General features: G+C 45.1%; 2 protein-coding genes across 2 annotated transcripts in view; both read left to right on the top strand.

The window, feature by feature from the left end:
• Window positions 1-5,328, top strand: part of ABAT (4-aminobutyrate aminotransferase) — a 29,844-nt gene extending 24,516 nt beyond the window's left edge. The window contains exons 13-15 of the mRNA XM_015821645.1: window positions 457-603; window positions 2,698-2,809; window positions 5,148-5,328. Coding sequence (XP_015677131.1) covers window positions 457-603; window positions 2,698-2,809; window positions 5,148-5,269 — 381 coding nt within the window. The 3' untranslated portion in view covers window positions 5,270-5,328. The remainder of the gene's footprint in view (window positions 1-456; window positions 604-2,697; window positions 2,810-5,147) is intronic.
• A 5,244-nt stretch (window positions 5,329-10,572) lies between these two features.
• On the top strand, window positions 10,573-19,592 carry LOC107292545 (cytosolic iron-sulfur assembly component 3-like). The gene is made up of 8 exons (XM_015821644.1): window positions 10,573-10,650; window positions 11,091-11,183; window positions 12,228-12,371; window positions 13,368-13,497; window positions 13,933-14,067; window positions 16,864-16,982; window positions 17,913-18,042; window positions 19,561-19,592. Exons 1-8 carry the CDS (start codon window positions 10,579-10,581, stop codon window positions 19,590-19,592), a joined length of 855 nt encoding a protein of 284 aa, XP_015677130.1. The 5' UTR covers window positions 10,573-10,578.
• Window positions 19,593-20,332: the final 740 nt, after the last annotated feature.

The raw sequence follows: 20,332 nt of genomic DNA, 5'->3' as shown, positions 1-20,332 counted from the left end.
TAACCTGGTTGTTAAGTGAATTTCGCTTCCCCATGGACTTTGCTTGTCAGAAGTGTATAAAAGGGGATCACCTGACCTTGGGAAATAGCAACGGTCCTAAATATGAATCAATTGCCAAGCATCTGAATTTTGATCACACGACTACGGGAAGGCTGCAACGGTCGTAAGTGTGGAAAGCGGTCATAAGTCACTTTTTTCAGTGACATCGTAACTTTGAACAGTCACTAAATGAACTGTTATTAAGTGGAGGACTGTCTGTACATGCCGGTTGTCCAAACGCCCCAATTTTAATATGTGATCGTGGGAATGATGTGCTGGTCATAAGTGTGAGGACCAGTCATGAGTCACTTTTTCATATCGCAAAATGAATGGTTCTAAGTCAAAGCAAAAGAGACTAATTCTTCCTTGGTTCCCCCCCCCCCTTCTTTCCTCTCCTTTGGTTTCTCCACCCTGCAGCCATATCGGATATTTAACACATGGCTTGGGGACCCTTCCAAGAATCTCCTGCTAGCAGAGGTCATTAATGTCATCAAAAGGGAGGACCTCCTGGGGAACGTCACCCATGCCGGGAAGGTCCTATTGATGGGGCTGCTGGAATTACAGGTAAAGTCACCTTAAATGACAAGTTGTGAAAGTGGTTCTTGCTGTCTGATGTGAGGCAGAAAATCTGCAACCTCAGGATGCGGTGCCGTTTTAAAAATTGCCCTTCTGCTCAATTGGGATTCACAAAATAAATTTGGTTTACATTGTGGATTCGATATACATGCAATATAAATTTGATATGCATACAATATCCATTTGATTTACATTGTGGATTCGATATATACGGATGACATGCAGTAGTTCGATTTTTAAAAATAATATATCCTTTTACAGCCCAATTCTGGTAAACATAATTTAATTGCTTTCTACAGGATTTGCCATAGTGGGTATCCCAGTCTGTGATTCAGTGTATTGCAGGCTAGTTATGGGTGCAAACTCTGCTATTATCTTCTATTACTTTTACTACGAATTAACAGATTTGGACAGTTTGTTGGATCTGGAGCCACCTGGGTTTTTATACTTAAATATTAAAAGAGATGGGCAAGATCTCGTCAGTGTAGGCGGGGATCTTTGATGCCCACCAGTGGAGTTACTATTGGTTGGCTTCTCTGGTTAGAAAAGCCAGACTCCGTAGCCTTTCTTTATTTCACACATACCTGTTGCTACAGGTGAAGCCCACAGTATGCAGAGTGTCAACGCTGCTAACATTGGATGTTCTTGCTTTGACAACATATAGAGATGCAGCCTTTTTCTTTCTTATGCTTTACTCTTAGAATTAGATGATACTGGGGGGGGGAGGAATGTGATGGGAGTTAGTTAGACATAACAATATTGTAATAGTGTGAGAATTCAGGGCTTTTGAAATAAGAGACGGTAAGAAATGGTGGGCTTAGAACAGAAGGGAAAGCCTGCATTTCAAACTAATTGGAGAATGTGATTTATGACTGTTAATTAGAGGAGGGAATTGTGTTCTGATACTATGTGCTAAGGGGAGGGGAATCCAGATTTTGGCTTCACTTATGTATGTGCCGATGCTATGCTGCTCAAATAAAGATTCTTTAAGGTAAACAATGCCTGAAAGTTCTTTGAAGAGTTTCATCTGTTGGAACCATGAGACAGATCCAAGAATGGCTGGAGGCTGAAAATGTTAAGAAGCTATCTATATGCTACTAAAAGTCTAAAGCAATGGATGGAATCTAATCAAGGAGAGAACTAACTAGAACTAAGGAGAAATTTCTGGACAGTTAAAACAATCAGTGGAACGGCTTGCTTTCACAAGGCCTTCAAAAAAATGCTCCATCACTGGAGACTTTTAAGAACAGATTGAACAATCATTTGACTGGCATGGTCTAGGGCAGTGATGACGAACCTTTTAGAGACCGAGTGCCTAAACTGCAACTCAAAACCCACATGTATCGTCGGGTGCTGGGTGGGCGTGGCCCATTGGGTGGGCGTGGCAATGGCAGACTGGGTGGGACTAAAAAGTTCAATCAATCAATTCCAATTTTGTGAGATCTTTTTATTTCCCGCGAGAAGTTGAAATTGATTGATTGAACCTTTTTTTTTTTGCACACTGTGGCGGAGGCCTAAAGCAAAAAGGTTTTATAAAACCCAGCTGAAGGCCTAGGCGTGCGTGCCCACAGAGAGGGCTCTGTGTGCCACCTGTGGCACGCGTGCCATAGGTTTGCCACCATGGGTCTAGGGTCTCCTGCTTGAGCAGGGGGTTGGACTAGAAGGCCTCCAAGGTCCCTTCCAACTCTGATATTCTGTTATACTCCTGTCTGTTTGTATCCTTTGATTGCCTGAAGCAGTGCATCAGAGGGCAACCATTTTTGAAACAAGGTATCTTTAATCTGATTATTTAAAGAAAGTGTACAAAATCGAAAACCCATTATTCCCATGGAATTTAAATTTCAAGGAACCCCAGATCAAATGTATTTGCAAATTTATGGCTGTTACGGCACCGCTGCAATCTGCCGCAGTTAACGTGATTGTGATTTTTTATGTTTTCTGCCAGCTGGGAAAACCAGGCACTCTTTTTAAGTCCAGCATCTAGGAATTATGTTTCCTAGATGTTTCCTTTATGTTTCAGCATGCCTTGCCTGATTTTCCAAGAAGATGACAAACTGTGATTAATCTTTCCCTTTTTTGTAGAGTCGCTATCCCCATCTCATCAGCCGAGCCCGGGGACGAGGGACGTTCTGCTCCTTTGACACTCCAAATGACGCAATTCGGAACAAGCTCATTGAAATAGCAAGAAACAAAGGTGAGGCATTGTGCTTTGAACCAGGGCTGAGTCTCTGTATCCTACACCTGGATCTCAAAGGCTGGGAAGTATTAATGTATATTTAATGTTTTAAAAAATAAAACTACCTCCAAGTTGAGTTTAACCTCAAGTTGGGGTGGGCAAAAATAGGACAGCAATTTGCTGCTGCTTTCTTTAGGGACCTTTTTTAACTTCATAGTCTATTATACAACTGCTTGCACAATACATATGTAATTTTAATAATAAAATGGTAACAGATTCCATTTTGAATGAAGGAGGGAGGAAAACAAGAAAAAAAGCCATGCTTTCATGAAAAAATGATATTTTACAAATTGTGGGTTCAAACAGAAGAAAAGATCTGTAGCCCAGATAGAGTCCTTGGTGCTTTCTGAGTTTGGCTGTTTTCTTGCAGACACTTTTTTTTTTAAAGATTTTATTGAGTTTTATAGGGTTGGGGATAGAATAGGATCAGGATAGCGATTAAGGTTTAGGGTGGGGTTGGGATCAGGATTGAGGTTGGGAAGGGGTTGGGATCCACACTGGGGTTATCCCCCAATAACATTTTCAATCTTTAGCAAACAGACTATTGTCCGGGTGTATATGTTCAGTTAACAATAGTTGATATAGAAATAAGTAACTATAATAAGTGTAATAAACAGTAATCATAAACGGTATCAGTTAGTTAATGCGTATCATTCTTCTTACTAATATCTATTCAAAATAACATATCACATTCATTTCTCACTAGTTCGTTTTCCTAACCATTGGTAAAAATTATCCCATGTTCTAAAGTGAACTGAATCTTCTTTCTCTTTAATCTCTAAGGTCAATCTATCCATTTGTTCTTGCAGACATTTCATTACCAAACTAGGTAACATCATTGGGCACTCATTGGGTAATGAAATATAAAAATCACAGGGACAAAGCAGCAAGCTTTTGATCTCCCTAGCAGAAGAAATAGATCTGCCTATTCCATTTCCAGCTTTCACTGAAAATCTTAGCAGTGGCATCTAGTGAAAGCCGAGACGCTGGGTGGTAGAGCCTTCTAAGTTTTTTCTCCTCGTTTGTCCTGCTTATCTAAGATTCTCACCATTCATGAGAGCAGATGAAAATTTCCCCTTGTGGGTCAAATTCGGAAGCTAAGTGTCACCTGCCACTTCAGCCACAGGCAGGGCCTTTCATTTTCTAACTCAAGTCCTTTCTCCATTATGCCTCCAACTCCCCAATATTTTCCTGTTCCAATGAATTCCACGTACAGGTAGTCCTTGATTTACAACCATTCATTGAGTGACTGTTTGAAATTACAACGTCACTGAAAAAAGTGACTTAGGACCATTTTCCACACTTAGAACCATGGGATACATTTGGATGCTTGGCAATTGGCCTGTATTCATGATGGTTGCATGTCTCAGGGTCATGGGGTCACTTCCCAGGCAGTTTCCAACCAAGTCAATAGACGAAGTCAGATTCAGTTAACAGCTGCGTTACTAAACTGTGGCAAGAAGAGTCATAAAATGGGGCAAAACTCGGTCAACAACTGCTAACTTTGGGCTCAATTGTGGCTGTAAGGCAAAGATTACCTGTACTTAGCTCTAAGGCTGCCCTCTTAGATGGTCTTCAAGAAATCTCTGGTTCCCCCACCCCACACCGAGGATTGTGGGGAGGCCAGGAAAGGAAGGGAAGGCATCAAGAGATAGAAGGTGAGTCTATCAGCAGCTCATCTCATAAATAGCAACTCAACCTGTAAAGAAACATTTCATTTCAGGCAAATGAATTCCGTAGGAAGGAGGCTGGGAAATTGTTCTTTCAGTTTCCAAGATTCTGTATTTGTCCCACCGTAGCTTTAAAGCATTCCTGAAATCTGATGATCTTGCTTCCATGATCTTCTCCATCCATGTGGGGCTTCTTGAGGGTGAGGGGTGCAACCTATTCCTCCAAGCTGATACCTCCAGCATCTTAGTTGCCTTGTTTTGACCCTCGGTATCCGTCACCTAAGCCCACTTTTGCCAAAAGGATTTGGTAGAGATTAACTAAATTAAGCAGTGGAACGACTTGCCTTCAGAAGTTGTGGGTGCTTCATCACTGGAGGTTTTTAAGAAGAGATTGGACAGCCATTTTCCCAGAATGGTAAGGGTCTTCTGCTTGAGCAGGGGATTGGACTAGAAGCCCTCCAAGGTCCCTTCCAACTCTGTTCTGATTGATTTCTTATTTAGTTAGCGGCTTATAACATCATGCCCTGCCGGTATCTAGGAGATCTTGGGATCAAAAGCCTTCATGATGTCCTGTGTGATTAAAGAGAGCTGATTCTGCAACTTCCTTCTTTTTTCTCTATCCTCAGGTGTGGTATTAGGCGGCAGTGGGAACCGATCGATCCGTTTCCGACCCACTCTGGTCTTCCGAGACCACCACGCGCATCTCTTCCTGAACATCTTCAGCGATATTCTGGCAGACTTCAAGTAGCCGAATCCCACCTTGCACTGAGAGAAGCCAAATATCTTCCCAGAATGTGCTTCTTTTTTTTTAATATTGGTTTGATCATGCTCATCCTCCAGCACAAACTGCTTCTGACTAAAAAAAATCTGGACAGGCCTTTGAGGTCCCCAGCCGTTTCCTTTGACCTAGCAAAGGCGAAAAGGTTTCAAAGTTTGACCGGGAATTTGAATTCCTGGGTATGTTTTCTTGTAATGGGTTTCTAGCGCTCAAGTCTGTTGTGAAGCCTTGGAAAATGCATTTCTACTGCACGGATCCAGACCACTGTTGATAGAGATGATGGTGCACTTCCAAGGAGAAAGCAGCAGTTGGACCCACCCATGTTTGTCTCCGGAGTCTCTTTGCCCAGTTTCGTCTCTCCTGAAGAACACATTGAAACTCAAAATGCAAAATCCCTCCAAGTCACGTGTCTGCTAACGTCAGGCTATTATTTGCACCGTCCTTGAGGGTCAACATCGGTCTCATCAGCCATCTACGGACACACCGCTGATGGCCCATAATCCATAAGATGTCAAGGTCTTCATCAAAATCGATGGACGAACAACAACATTTGCACCGTCCTTGAGGGTCTACAGGCTTCTCGAAAAGGAGGTTATGGATCTTGGAAGATTCCCAGCATCTTTTCCAAGCCTTGATTCTTTTTTTGGCCTAAATGGATTGGGGGACTTTCCAGGTGCCAACTTCATTCCCTGCTTTGTTGCTTGTAAACCTATCACTGGCATTGTTTTTATTTTACATTTTTCAGCCATCTTCGCTTGGGACATGCTGATGGCACTTCCTTTGGCGACAAAACAGGGTGTTTTTTTTAAAAAAAATCAGAAGGCCAATCCCAGGCGCTGGAAGGACTCTTTGGCAGAAACAGGGTAGAATTTTTGCAATTGTGGAGGGTCAAAGGAACCAGAAAAATGAGTAAACCCACCACCTACTACAGCTGTGGGGCATCATCTGGGGCTCCACAATGGCACCCAGCCCTCCCCATCCATGACTGCAGCCTCCAGAACCCTAAAAAATCTGTGGTTTTACTGCATTTTTTTTAATATGGCAGAAGGGGAATTTGCATTGGGGAACGATTGTATGAATTCTAATGTAGTTTTAATTCAATTTGGCTTAGCTTCTGTTCTAGCTTCGTTCTTCGTTTCACGCGGAATCCAAAGCTCACACATGGTCCTTGTGAGCAGCGATGCCTCCTTCCTACCCTCCACGGAGCTTTTGGAGGGAATAATCCCAGTCAGGTTGCACAATGAGGGCATTTTATACCCTTGGCAATCTGTGATTTGGCCCCAATGTTTGCTGTTTCTGCAGCCCTCCCATTCATGAACTGAGATCAATTTTGCCCATCTCGGTTTATTAGGAAGAAGTTTATGAAGAAGTTGTTTATGAGGAAAAAGTTTATAAGTCTGAGTTTTGAAGTCTTTCCAATAGGAAAGCTGCCTCTTGAAGGGATTGGAATTGAAGCAGACATCTTCCTGTTCCAAACGAAGCCCTCATGACAACATTTCTACCATTTCAAACTTTCTCCTGTGCTTTTTAACAAGAATCCCAACCTGCAAGATAGTTTATGAAGAGGTGGGTGTGTGGATAGTAAAAAAAAAAAAAAAAAGGTATTGTGATACCCTTGAAGTGACCTGGTTGTCCTCGACTTATGACAACTGAGCCCCAAATTTCTGTTGGTAAACAAGACAGTTAAGTGAATTTTGCCCTACTTTATGACCTTTCTTGCCACAGTTGTTAAGTTGGTAACATGATTGTTAAGGGCATCTGACTTTGCTTGTCAAAAGGTCGCAAAAGGGGATCATGTGACCCCATCATAAATTCAGGCCAGTTGCCAAATGTCTGAATTTTGATCATGTGACCATGGGGATGCTGCAACGGTCGTGTGAAAAATAGTCATAAGACACTTTTTCCAGTGCTGTTGTAACTGTGGTCACTAAATGAACTGTTGTAAGTTCATTTACTTAACCACCACCCTCTGTAAATGTCATTGGGGCAGAATATCTCCCCCTTCCCTACTTTCTGTCTTCCCAGGACAAACTCAGAAATAGGATGGGAAGTCTGATGTCCTTTGGGAATATAGAAGATGAGAAGAGGACGAAAGACCAGAAGCTAACAATATTCAATCTCTCCAATCCCTCATCCCCACCAATAACAACTCGGAAGGCCAACAACAACTTGAAGGCCAAGGAGCTGTTGCCCGCTTGTAGCAATAGTAGTTGGAGAATGCCACCCCCCCCCCAAAAAAAAACAACCTGGCACTTGGGGTTCAAGAGGCTACAGAAGTTCAGGTTTCATTCTTGTAGCTGGATCTAGTGAGACAGAAAGGAGCGATTCTCAGGCTGGACAGAATCATTTTGCAAACCTAGAGCAGATAAGTCCCATTCTGGAGGCTGAAAAGAAAATAACCAAATTTCCACAGAGTGTTGGAAAGGGACTAGAATTTAAACTATGTAAAGTAAGGGATACAGAGAAATAATTGACTTTTTGTCTTCTGCAGTAGGCAAATCTACATATATATGGCTTCTTTCTTGTCTACAATAAAATAACTAATTTAGCTGTGTCTCTGAGCTTCTGCTGTGAACATGGTTGTGAACATCAAGTGAAGTACCTAAGAGGTCGGTTGGGTATGAAAAAGTACAAGATCTACCTTCTCATATTCCCAGCATTTCAGGAGGAGAATCTACAGTTTAACACCAATATTAAACATTGCAGGTCACACGTTCAGATCACACTGGTAATCACCGAAGTTATCCATTTTGCTTCAATATTACCCNGCTTCAGTTACTCCCTCCAGCCACCTCATTCTCTGTTGTCCCCTTCTTCTCTTGCCCTCAATCTTTCCCAGCATTAGGCTCTTCTCCAGTGAGTCCTTCCTTCTCATTAGGTGGTCAAAGTACTTGAGTTTCAACTTCAGGATCTGGCCTTCTAAAGAGCAGTCGGGGTTGATCTCCTCTAGGACTGACCGGTTTGATCACCTTGCAGTCCAGGGGACTCGCAGGAGTCTTCTCCAGCACCAGAGTTCAAAGGCCTCAATGCTTTGGCGCTCAGCCTTTCTTATGGTCCAACTTTCACAGCCATACATTGCAACTGGGAAAACCATGGCCTTGACTATACGCACTTTTGTTGGCAGGGTGATGTCTCTGCTTTTTAATATGCTGTCTAAATTTGCCATAGCTTTCCTCCCCAGGAGCAAGCGTCTTTTAATTTCTTGGCTGCAGTCCCCATCTGCGGTGATCTTGGAGCCCAGGAAGATAAAATCTGTCACTACCTCCATTTCTTCCCCATCTATTCGCCAGGAGAGGGCCGGGTGCCATGATCTTGGTTTTCTTAATGCTGAGTTTCAAGCCAACTTTTGCACTCTCCTTCTTCACCCGCATCAAGAGCCTTTATGGACTCCTTTGCTCCTTGCAGAAGTACATAAAAGAAAAGGGGACCAACAATAGAAACCGTATTCAGGTTATCTAATGAGCACCCAACAGCTCTCCCTTCATCCAGGTCATTTTCCTTTGCACAAGTCCTTGATCTGCTGACTTTGGGCAGCCTCCAAGTATCCAAACACTGATTGCCTCCATCTGGGTTCTTCTGTATCGTGTTTGGACTCCATCTAATACAGTGGTTCTCAACCTGTGGGTCAGGACCCCATTTGGGGTCGATCGACCATTTCACGGGGGTCGCCAAGCAAGGCTGTCCGCCATTTTTTTTTGTCCGCCATTTTTTTCCCTTTTCCAGCAGGTGCCTTACCTCCCTTGGGCTGGGCCAGCTGGTGGTCGGCCTGCTCCGTCTCTGCCGCTTGCCAGCTATGCCTCGGCCGGCGCAGGGGGCGGAACCACACATGCGCGGTGCTCCCGGGCAGGGAAAGTCCTCGACTTATGACCGGTTGGGTAGTCCTTGATTTACGACCGATTTAGTCCTTGACTTACGACCGGTTTAGTCCTCGACTTATGACCGGTTGGGGTCGCGGCATTAAAAAGGTTGAGAACCACTGATCTAATATTTAAATAACAACAATAATTTAATACCTTTATGATTTAGTTAAGGAAGAAAAGGTTTAAGAAAAACAGGCAAACTAAATTAATTCAAGCACATCGTTCTTGATTGAGCGATGGTAATTCTGATGATCATCTATAATTCTGGGAGTTTCGAAAGTGGTGTTATTTTGAAAAGGCAACCAGACTGATTTTTTGAGGAAGACGACGACGTTTTTGCTTCTTTTCCTAGAAGCTTCCTCCATTGTATTGGATGCTGCGGGAGAGAGAAGGTCAGTTATTGACAGTTGAGATTCGTTGGGGGGGGGAGGCAGAATGATAGGTTCTGACAGGATGGGGAGGGGGGAGGAATGGAAAGATTGTGCTTTCTATGCCGTCAACTGGTCTTAATACTCTCTGAGAGCCGTTGGGGCGACTTTTTTTTTTCTGGGACTCCTCAGGGACACCTGAATCAGACGAGGGGGGTCTTCTTGGAGCAGCCACGAGGACTGCACTGTAGACTGGGGGTCCCCATTTACTCAGCGACGGCTGAGGCCGCCTTGGGCGATCCCCTGGCCGGGGTCTCGGAGCCCAGTCCCGGGGCGGGCCGTCTTTGCCACCCTAAGAAAGTTCAGCTCAGCCCGCACGACCCGACCGCGCTCGGCCCTCTCGGCGAAAGGCCCGCGGGCCTCCAACCGCCCCTCGGGAGGAGAATGGGCGGAGCCTCGTGCGCCCGGCTCTTCTCCCTACGTAGGTTCCATTAAACCGCCCCCGTCGGGAGGAGAATGGGCGGAGCCTTGTGCGCCCGGCTCTTCTCCATACGTAGGTCTCTCGAACCGCCCCCCCGGGAGGAGAGTGGGCGGGGCCTCGGGCGCCGGGCTCTTCTCCCTACGTAGGTTCCATCAAACCGCCCCCGTCGGGAGAATGGGCGGAGCCTTGTGCGCCCGGCTCTTCTCCATACGTAGGTCTCTCGAACCGCCCCCCCGGGAGGAGAGTGGGCGGGGCCTCGTGCGCCCGGCTCTTCTCCATACGTAGGTCTCTCGAACCGCCCCCCCGGGAGGAGAGTGGGCGGAGCCTCGTGCGCTCGCCTCTTCTCCCTACGTAGGTTCCCTCAAACCGCCCCCCCTCGGGAGGAAAGTGGGCGGAGCCTCGTGCGCCGGGCTCTTCTCCCTACGTCGGTCTCTCGAACCGCCCCTTCAGGCGGAGAGTGGGCGGAGCCTCGTGCGCCTGCTTCGCGGCGGCTTTTACGACAGGAGGGCTCGTGGCCTCGCCGCCTTTTGCGGAAGCGCGGCTCGCGCTTTACGGCGAGGCGGGCGCAAGATGGCGGTGGCGTCGCCTTTCAGCGGCGCTCTGCAGCTGACCGACCTGGACGATTTCATCGGGCCCTCGCAGGTAGGCGTCAGGCCGGGGTCGGCGTCGCTTGACCGAAGCGACGTTTGCAGGCCTTATCGGTAGCCCTGTCCTGGCAGAGGCCGAAGGGGACTGAGCCGGTCCGGAGGCCGGCTTGGCAGGAGCTGCCTTCTCCGCTTGCCTCAGCGTCGCTGTGCCACAAGCGCAGCCGTGAGGAGGGGCTTTCTATCGCCCTCACTGGGTTCGGGTTTCCCTCTCTAGGGGGAGAGGAAGCGGCCTTTGTTAAAGTGGCTTCGTTCGCTGCCAGTTGGGAAAGCGGGAGTCGGTTTAGGTCAGGGGTCTTCAAACTTGGCCCTTTGATGACTTGTGGACTTCAACTCCCAGAATTCCTTACTTCCACAGATTTTTACATTTATGTTTTGTTTTTGTTACAGATGTTTGTTGGCATGTTGGTTCATTTCATTGTTTGATTTCCCTTTCAGGAATGCATAAAGCCAATTAAGGTTGAGAAGTCTGGGAAAGTAGCAGCTAAGATCCGTATTGAAGATGATGGAAGTTATTTCCAAGTTGGCCAGGTAAAGTTTTTCTTTCCCCTGTTTGAGTGTATTTTGGAGACTATAGAACAAGCTTTTTTCCCAACATGTTTAACCGTGATTAGTAAATGTACAACACAAACCAACTTTAACGTGACTTTTTGTTGGGCTGGAAATAGCTCTAGTTTGGAGGACTAGCAACTGATGTGGTTCATTTTTGTCATAATCAGAAACTTATCTTAGTTTTTGCTGTGAAACCCAAACTTTTGACAACAAATTAAGTGTTCTCAAGGGTATAGTCTAGCACAAATCTCTGTGGAACAGAGCAAAAGAAATCTGTAAGACCTCTAGTGTCTTTGATAGTAGGAACTCTGTAACAAAAGTGGGAAGTGAACAGGAGTACAGGTAGTCCTCCACTTATGACCACAATTGACTCCAAAATTTCTGTTGCTAAGTGAGACATTTGTTAAGCGAGTTTGGCTCCATTTGACGACCTTTCTTGCCACTGTTGTTAAGTGAATCACTACAGTTGTTAAATTAGCAGCACGGTTGTTAAGTGAATCTGGCTTCCCCCATTGACTTTGCTTGTCAGAAGGTCACAAAAGGGGATCATGTGATCTCGGGACACTGCCACCATCATAAATATGAGTCAGTTGCAAAGCAACTGAATTTCAATCATGGGGATGCCGCAACGGTCGTAAGTTTAAAAAACGATCGTACATCACTTTTTCAGCGCTGTTGTAACTTTGAACAGTCACTAAATGCACTGTTGTAAGTCGAGGACTACCTGTGCCTGTTTGTCAAAAAGGTCAAGATCAGGAGTCTTCAAACTTGGCCCTTTTCTGACTTGTGGACAGCTGGCTGAGGAATTCTGGGAGTTGAAGTCCACAAGTCAGAAAAGGGCCAAGTTTGAAGACCCCTGGTCAAGATGGTAGTCACAGCCACGCGGCGTGTAAAAAGAGTGGTGGGGCTTCGCTTGTGTGGTTGCAGCTCCCCTCCTGACTTTTTAACCTTCCCTGTGGATGCCCCTCGTAATTACTTTTTCCAGGGTGCTGACAGCAGCCCATTCGATGGCTTCCTTCCTAGGACGGCGGGTCCCAAAGACTGGAGAGGGCCAAGATTACCCTGAATGATTGCTTGGCCTGCAGCGGTTGCATCACCTCGGCGGAGAGTGTCCTAATCACTCAGCAGAGCCACGAAGAGCTCTGCAAAGTGCTGAACGCCAATAAGGTGTGTGACTTAGCATTTGAACAAGACGGACTAAATAGGGCGGAGGGGACAAATTGGGGACCAAGGATCTAGCGATGAGGTCCTTGTGTTTAATTTTGAATCTTGCACTAAACAAGGAGCTGTACTTCGATGGCCTTCAACTTTCTCTTTTTCTATTACCGTTTTTAATCATTTTCTACATTCAGTATGGGTGGGGGGAGGAATAGAGCGAAAGGGGATGTGTTCATCAATTCACCAGGGGTCAACTTTTAATATTAATTTTAGCTCCTCTAATGAAGAGGTATATTTCATGTTTTGGTCACCATGATGTAAAAAAGATGTTGAGACTCTAGAAAGAGTCCAGAGAAGAGCAACAAAGATGATTAGGGGACTGGAGGCTAAAGCATATAAGGAACGGTTGCTGGAATTGGGTATGTCTAGTTTAATGAAGAGAAGGGCGAGGGGGGGCATGATAGCAGTGTTCCAGTATCTCAGGGGCTGCCACAAAGAAGAGGGAGTCAAGCTATTTTCCAAAGCACCAGAAGGCAGGACAAGAAACAATCGATGGAAACTTATCAAGGCGAGAAGCAACCTGGAACTAAGGAGAAACTTCCTGACAGTCAGAACAATTAACCAGTGGAACAACCTGCCTCTAGAATCTGTGGATGCTCCAACACTGGAAGTTTTTAAGAAGAGACTGGACAGCCATTTGTCCGAAATGGTGTAGGGTTTCCTGCCTGAGCAGGGGGTTGGACTCGATGACCTCCAAGGTCTTTTCCAACTCTATTATTATTATTATTATTGTTGTTGTTGTTGTTGTTGTTGTTGTTGTTGTTGTTGTTGTTAGTATTATTATTATTATTATTATGTATTAAGCATATAGAAATAGTTCGCTTGCCTTATGTTATACAAATGTCAGTATGCTAGCTCAGTGCAGTTATGGGTTTTTTTTTTCTTCCTTTGGTGTTTTTTTTTTTTTTTTTTTTTTTTTTTTTTTTTTTTTTTTTTAACTAAAAGGCATCCAGTTCATCCAAGAAATTGGTGGTGGTGTCTGTATCTCCACAGTCCAGAGCTTCTTTAGCTGCAAGATTCGGAATGACTCCTTTAGATGCAGCTAAGAAGCTGACGGCCTTCTTTAAGAATTTAGGTGAGTAATTTTGATTTGAAAATGGTGCTAAGAGATTTGCATATAAAGGCTGTGCTGTCCTCTCTCAGCCAGTTTGCTCCTTGAAATTCTCAAAAGGGATGCTGAGCAGTTAGAACAATTAACCAGTGGAACAACCTGCCTCCAGAAGTGGTGAATGCTCCAACACTGGAAGTTTTTAAGAAGAGACTGGACAGCCATTTGTCTGAAAGGGTATAGGGTTTCCTGCCTGAGCAAGGGGTTGGACTAGATGGCCTCCAAGGTCCCTTCCAACTTTATTATTGTTGTTGTTATTATTATTATTATTATCATCATCATCAACATCATCGATGGCTGCAGCTTCTTCCTTGCTGCAGCCGACTTGACCAAATGTCATCCTGAATTGCGCTTCCTTGTAGTATCTGTTCAACACTTCTTCTCTTCCTTCTCCTTTGTCAGGTGTGCATTTTGTCTTTGACACAACTTTCGCCAGGAACTTCAGTTTGCTGGAAAGCCAGTGGGAATTTATGCAGCGTTTCCAGAGACGAGCAGAGGATAAGAAGGCTTTGCCCATGTTAGCCGCTGCCTGCCCTGGTAAGTAAACATCACCTGGCACCAGAGGGGAGTGAAGATGGAAGCACGACTCTCCTTGATGTAATTATGTGCCCTAGATCTGACCACCATAATTGGCTACAAATCTAGCACCGCATTTTAAGAAATTACAGGAAAATTTTAAAGAAATTCAAAGGTAAATTGTACAGTAGTAGCCAAAATTATGGAAACCTTTTGGGAAAAAGTGTACAGTAGAAATGCCACCTTTGGTTAAGTTTCCACCAATTTTTCTTCTAATTTCTTTATAACTGTAGCCTTGTTCACTTAATAATACTATTTTACATCGCTTTCTGGGCGACCAGTCAACTCTTTGCACCATTACTTTAATTTTATTATGTTTTACAAGCTCACTAAATGAAAGAACACAAAAAAAACCCCAACCAACTTGATAGCGATCCCATAACACACTGACAAATGTCCTCTCAGCTTCAATACATGACATCAGTAACTGAATCCTACTGTGATCTGATTGGCTCATTGCCAAAACAAGATGACACCTAATTGGCTCTCTAAACACTCATGCTCATTGGCTACAATCAGATGAAGGAAAGCTACCTGATATCAACCTAAGTAAGTTGTGCTTACTTTTTCTGGTTATTTGGCTATAACTTTTCATAGAATACAGTACAGATAATTGAACAAACTATGTTGCATTACATTCTTGATTAAATTATCTTTCCATTGATATATAATTTTATGGTACTACTCCCAAAAAAAGTGGTGTTATTAGCCATCAAAAATACACTTTTCCCAAAAGGTTTTCACAATTTTGGCCACAACTGTAGGTAGTCCTTGTTTTATGATTAGTAAGTTTTAAATTTCAAAGTATGACAGCCTTGGAAAAATTCTTTATGGTCCGATAAAGCATTTCCGACTGTTGTAAAACATGCCTCCCTTCTCCAGTCACATGATTGGATTACAGGCGTTGGGCAACTGGCTCACATTTATGACTGATTGAAGCATCCTGTGGTCATTTGACTCTGATTTGCATTGTTTTCTAGCAATTTCTGGTGTATTTTGCCAGTTTGCAAAACAAAATACCCATTCGGGAGAATGGATTCGCTTATCAACTGCATGATTTGGACTTACAACCATGTGATTCACCAACAACCACTATAAAAATAATTAAAAAACCCAGGTCCAATCTCCTGAGTGCTATGACCACAATGACCTACTATTGAAATTCTATTCCCAATTGGGGCTGTAAGGGAGTGAAGCTATTCTCCAAAGCACCAGAGGGCAAGACAAGAAACAATGGTTGGAAACTAATCAAGAGAGAAGCAACCTAGAAATAAGGGAGTAACTTCCTAACAGTGAGGACAATTAACCAGTGGAACAGCTTGCCTACAGAAATTATGGGTGCTCCATCACTGGGGGCTTTTAAGAGACGATTGGACAGCCACTTGTCTGGAATGGTATAGGGTCACCTGCTTGAGCAGGGGGTTGGACTAGAACAGGGCTTTTCAACCTGTTCACCCCTTGTACCACTTTTAGGATATGGCAACATCCGAGTACCACCCATCGCCTAGCAAGGTGTCAAAAACTTGATGACCAAAAAAAGAAAAAAGGAAAAAAGTGATAAAGTACAGGTAGTTCTCGACTTACAACAGTTCGCTTAGTGACTGTTCGAAGTTACAATGGCACTGAAAAAAGAGCCCCCCAAGCCACAGCCGAGCAAGACACCTGCCTGCCCACCCGGTGGCGCTCTTCCTCCTGTCTGAGGTTTCCATTGTTATGAGCATTTCTGTTGAGGATTGGCAACCGGGGTGGGGGGGGTGTTTGGTGTTTATTCCCCCCGTCTGCTGGGTGGTTGCAGCAGGTTTTGGTCACTTCACATGACCCTGGGACACTGTGACCGTCATAAATATGAACCAGTTGCCAAGCATCTGAATGTAAATCACAAGACCCTGGAGATGCTGCAACATTCCAGCTGATCGGCGCTTCTTCTGGGCTCAGCAGAAATGCCAGGATCAGCGCCAAGCTCCAGCTGGAGCCTGGTGCTGATCCTGGCACTTCCGCTGAGCCCTGACAGCCCTGCAGGTCCAGCCGTCTCTCGCTCAGGCTTGTACAGTGCTGCCGCCGGTTCAGCTCATTCCCCTCCCTCGCTACCACGTTTCTAGGATGGTCGTGTACCACCTGCCAGGTGCCAATGTACCACAGGTGGTACCCGTACCACTGGTTGAAAAGCCCTGGACTAGAAGACCTCCAACGTCCCTTCCGACTCTGTTATTCAACTTGTAGAGAAGGCAAGCAGGATGATCGGGGAACTAGAATTCTTAAGAGGACTACCTGTATTTGCATTTTCAGAGGCAAGCAGGCAATTTTGAGACTTACATATGTCCTGCCTGATTCCCATACTCTGAGCGATGGTGTGTAAGGCATGGAAAACATAGGAGGCATAAAGCGCATCTGTTGGCAGCTTTTCCCATAATTGGCAATTCAGCCTGGGGGGGGGGGGACAACCAAGAAGTGTTTCAAATCATGTAAAGGGATTGTGCCTTTGTGAACTCACTGTGAAGGAGATTCAGAAATACCTTTTGCAATTACCACATTTCTTTATTTACCATAATCTGTGCAATTTCTTTTATCGTTTTGCCCAAACGTGTGGGCCTTGATCCGTATTTAGGTGTCTGGTTATATTTAGTTTAAAGGGTGGGAAAAAGAACTCCTTGTGCAGCCCTTCTTAAGTTGGGTCGTGGCCCATCTTTGCATGTAGCTTTCATTGACCCAGAGATAGACAGCAGATTGGTTTAATTCTTTAAAACGTTTCTCTTTCAGGTTGGATCTGCTATGCTGAAAAAACCCATGGGAATTTTATCATCCCATACATCAGCACTACCAGATCACCTCAGCAGATCATGGGCTCCCTGATTAAGGACCGCTTTGCCAAACACCAGGTGTTGCTCAAACTTTTCTCACAGATGTAATAGGAAGTTTGGAAGCCACTGGAAGCAAAGGACAGACTGGGAATATGCTACGAATACCGTGTTTCTCCCAAAATAAGACCCAACCGGAAAACAAGCCCTAGCATGATTTTTCAGGACACTCTTAATATAAGTCCCACCCCAAAAATAAGCCCCATTTAAGATTGTCAGCCAGAGGGATGCATTTAATACCTTATTTCCCCAAATATAAATCCTAACCAGAAAATAAGCCCCAATGCATCTTTTGGAGCAAAAATTAATATAAGACCCAGTCTTAATTTGGGGGGGGGAAACACGGTATCTGCTATAGCTGTAGCTCAGAGCCTTTGCTCCCTCTGTAAAGAAAGTGTGTGTGTGTGTTTTACCAAAGGGGCAGCCAACTCTTTCTTTCCTATGCATGGTTAGGATGCTGGGTTGGAGGTTAGCAAGTCCACGTTCAAGACCCAAGCGCTGCCACGGGGTGGGTGAGCTCCCGTCCTTTGCTCCAACTCCTGAAAGGAGCTCCTAACTGGGCACCTCCTGGGTAATGGTGATGTCACCGGCTAATCCTTTCAACCCAGAAGCGCCATGGGGCTTCTGTCATGAGTGCGATGCGATTTACCCATGTGACTGCCCCCAGTGGGGCACTTATATCAACTATTCTGTGTATGCTACTTTTCAGATGTATAACTATACAATTCCCAGAATCCCCTGGCCATCACTTGAAGAGCAGGAGAGGGGGAAGTGATATAAACGCTTTGGGGAAGGCAAAGGCTGAGCTCAGTGGTCAATTTCTAATTGCCCGACAGCTCAGGCCCCAGATTGGGATCTGGCCCTGTTCTTTCAGTTGCATCCGCTCTTGGGAAGTTAGGAGCCAAGGAGTCTTTTGGCAGTTTTTGCAATTTCGACACTCTTTTGTTCCAGTGCCTGACACCAGACCAAATCTATCACGTAACTGTGATGCCTTGCTATGACAAAAAGCTAGAAGCTTCCAGGCCAGATTTCTTCATTGAAAAGCACCAAACCCGTGAGGTTGACTGTGTGATTACAACAGGTAAAGATCTAAACCAGGGGTAGGCAACCTTGGCTCTTTTAGGACTCGTGGACTTCAACTCCCAGAATTCCTGAGCCAGCATGGGGGAACTATGGCCCCTTCATGATTCGTGGACTTCAACTCCCAGAATTCCTGAGCCAGCATGGGGAACTATGGCCCCCTCATGACTCGTGGACTTCAACTCCCAGAATTCCTGAGCCAGNCTGTGAACATGGTTGTGAACATCAAGTGAAGTACCTAAGAGGTCGGTTGGGTATGAAAAAGTACAAGATCTACCTTCTCATATTCCCAGCATTTCAGGAGGAGAATCTACAGTTTAACACCAATATTAAACATTGCAGGTCACACGTTCAGATCACACTGGTAATCACCGAAGTTATCCATTTTGCTTCAATATTACCCATGCTTTCAGTGCCCTAGGGTTTCCTGGGTCATGGTGATGCCACTGTCTTGGGAATGAGCAGGAGAAAAATGCAAAGGTCAACCAGCACGTAGAGCCCAAAGAATACCAAGGTGGTAATCCCTTGGTGCCCAAGACATTTTTTTAAGTTGGCACTGGATGGCCACACCAGTTCATGGTGTTCCATTTCTGAAAGAGAAAAGGAGTGGAGAAAGAAGAGAAACTTTCTGGTTTTAGTGGTTCCCCTCCAAGGCCAACTAACCATCCCAAGGTCAAACTCAAGTGAAGAAACCAAGTGCTGCTCATCTACAGAAATGTCTCTTCTTGTATCAACAAATCTCCTCTCTGCCCCTCAACCAAGACTTGATCTTTGTTGTTGTTAGTTGCGAAGTCGTGTGCCACTCATCGCGACCCCATGGACGTTCCTCCAGGCCTTCCTGTCCTCTACCATCTTCTGGAGTCCATTTAAGCTCACGCCTACTGCTTCAGTGACTCCATCCAGCCACCTCATTCTCTGTCGTCCCCTTCTTCTATTGCCCTCAATTTTCCCAGCATTAGGCTCTTCTCCAGTGAGTCCTTCCTTCTCATTAGGTGGCCAAAGTACTTGAGTTTCAACTTCAGGATCTGGCCTTCTAAAGAGCAGTCGGGGTTGATCTCCTCTAGGACTGACCGGTTTGATCGCCTTGCAGTCCAAGGGACTCACAGGAGTCTTCTCCAGCACCATAGTTCAAAGGCCTAAATTCTTTGGCGCTCAGCCTTTCTTATGGTCCAACTTTCACAGCCATACATTGCAACTGGGAAAACCATGGCCTTGACTATACGCACTTTTGTTGGCAGGGTGATGTCTCTGCTTTTTAATATGCTGTCTAGATTTGACATAGCTTTCTTCCCCAGGAGCAAGCGTCTTTTAATTTCTTGGCTGCAGTCCCCATCTGTGGTGATCTTGGAGCCCAGGAAGATAAAATCTGTCACTACCTCCATTTCTTCCCCATCTACTCGCCAGGAGAGGGCCGGGTGCCATGATCTTGGTTTTCTTAATGTTGAGTTTCAAGCCAACTTTTGCACTCTCCTTCTTCACCCGCATCAAGAGCCTTTATGGACTCCTTTGCTCCTTGCAGAAGTACATAAAAGAAAAGGGGACCAACAATAGAAACCGTATTCAGGTTATCTAATGAGCACCCAACAGCTCTCCCTTCATCCAGGTCATTTTCCTTTGCACAAGTCCTTGATCTGCTGACTTTGGGCAGCCTCCAAGTATCCAAACACTGATTGCCTCCATCTGGGTTCTTCTGTATCGTGTTTGGACTCCATCTAATACAGTGGTTCTCAACCTGTGGGTCAGGACCCCATTTGGGGTCGATCGACCATTTCACGGGGGTCGCCAAGCAAGGCTGTCCGCCATTTTTTTTTGTCTGCCATTTTGTTTCCCTTTTCCGGCGGGTGCCTTACCTCCCTTGGGCTGGGCCAGCTGGTGGTCGGCCTGCTCCGTCTCTGCCGCTTGCCAGCTACGCCTCGGCCGGCACAGGGGGCGGAACCACGCATGCGCAGCGCTCCCAGGCAGGGAAAGTCCTCGACTTACGACTGGTTGGGTAGTCCTCGACTTACGACCGGTTTAGTCCTTGACTTACGACCGGTTTAGTCCTCGACTTATGACCGGTTGGGGTCGCGGCATTAAAAAGGTTGAGAACCACTGATCTAATATTTAAATAACAACAATAATTTAATACCTTTATGATTTAGTTAAGGAAGAAAAGGTTTAAGAAAAACAGGCAAACTAAATTAATTCAAGCACATCGTTCTTGATTGAGCGATGGTAATTCTGATGATCATCTATAATTCTGGGAGTTTCGAAAGTGGTGTTATTTTGAAAAGGCAACCGGACTGATTTTT

Source organism: Protobothrops mucrosquamatus, unplaced genomic scaffold (assembly GCF_001527695.2).
Source record: "Protobothrops mucrosquamatus isolate PMUCROS unplaced genomic scaffold, P.Mucros_1.0 scaffold1377, whole genome shotgun sequence".
NCBI lineage: Eukaryota > Metazoa > Chordata > Lepidosauria > Squamata > Viperidae > Protobothrops > Protobothrops mucrosquamatus.
Note: the sequence above shows the minus strand (reverse complement) of the source record. Positions and strands in the feature narration are given on the sequence as shown.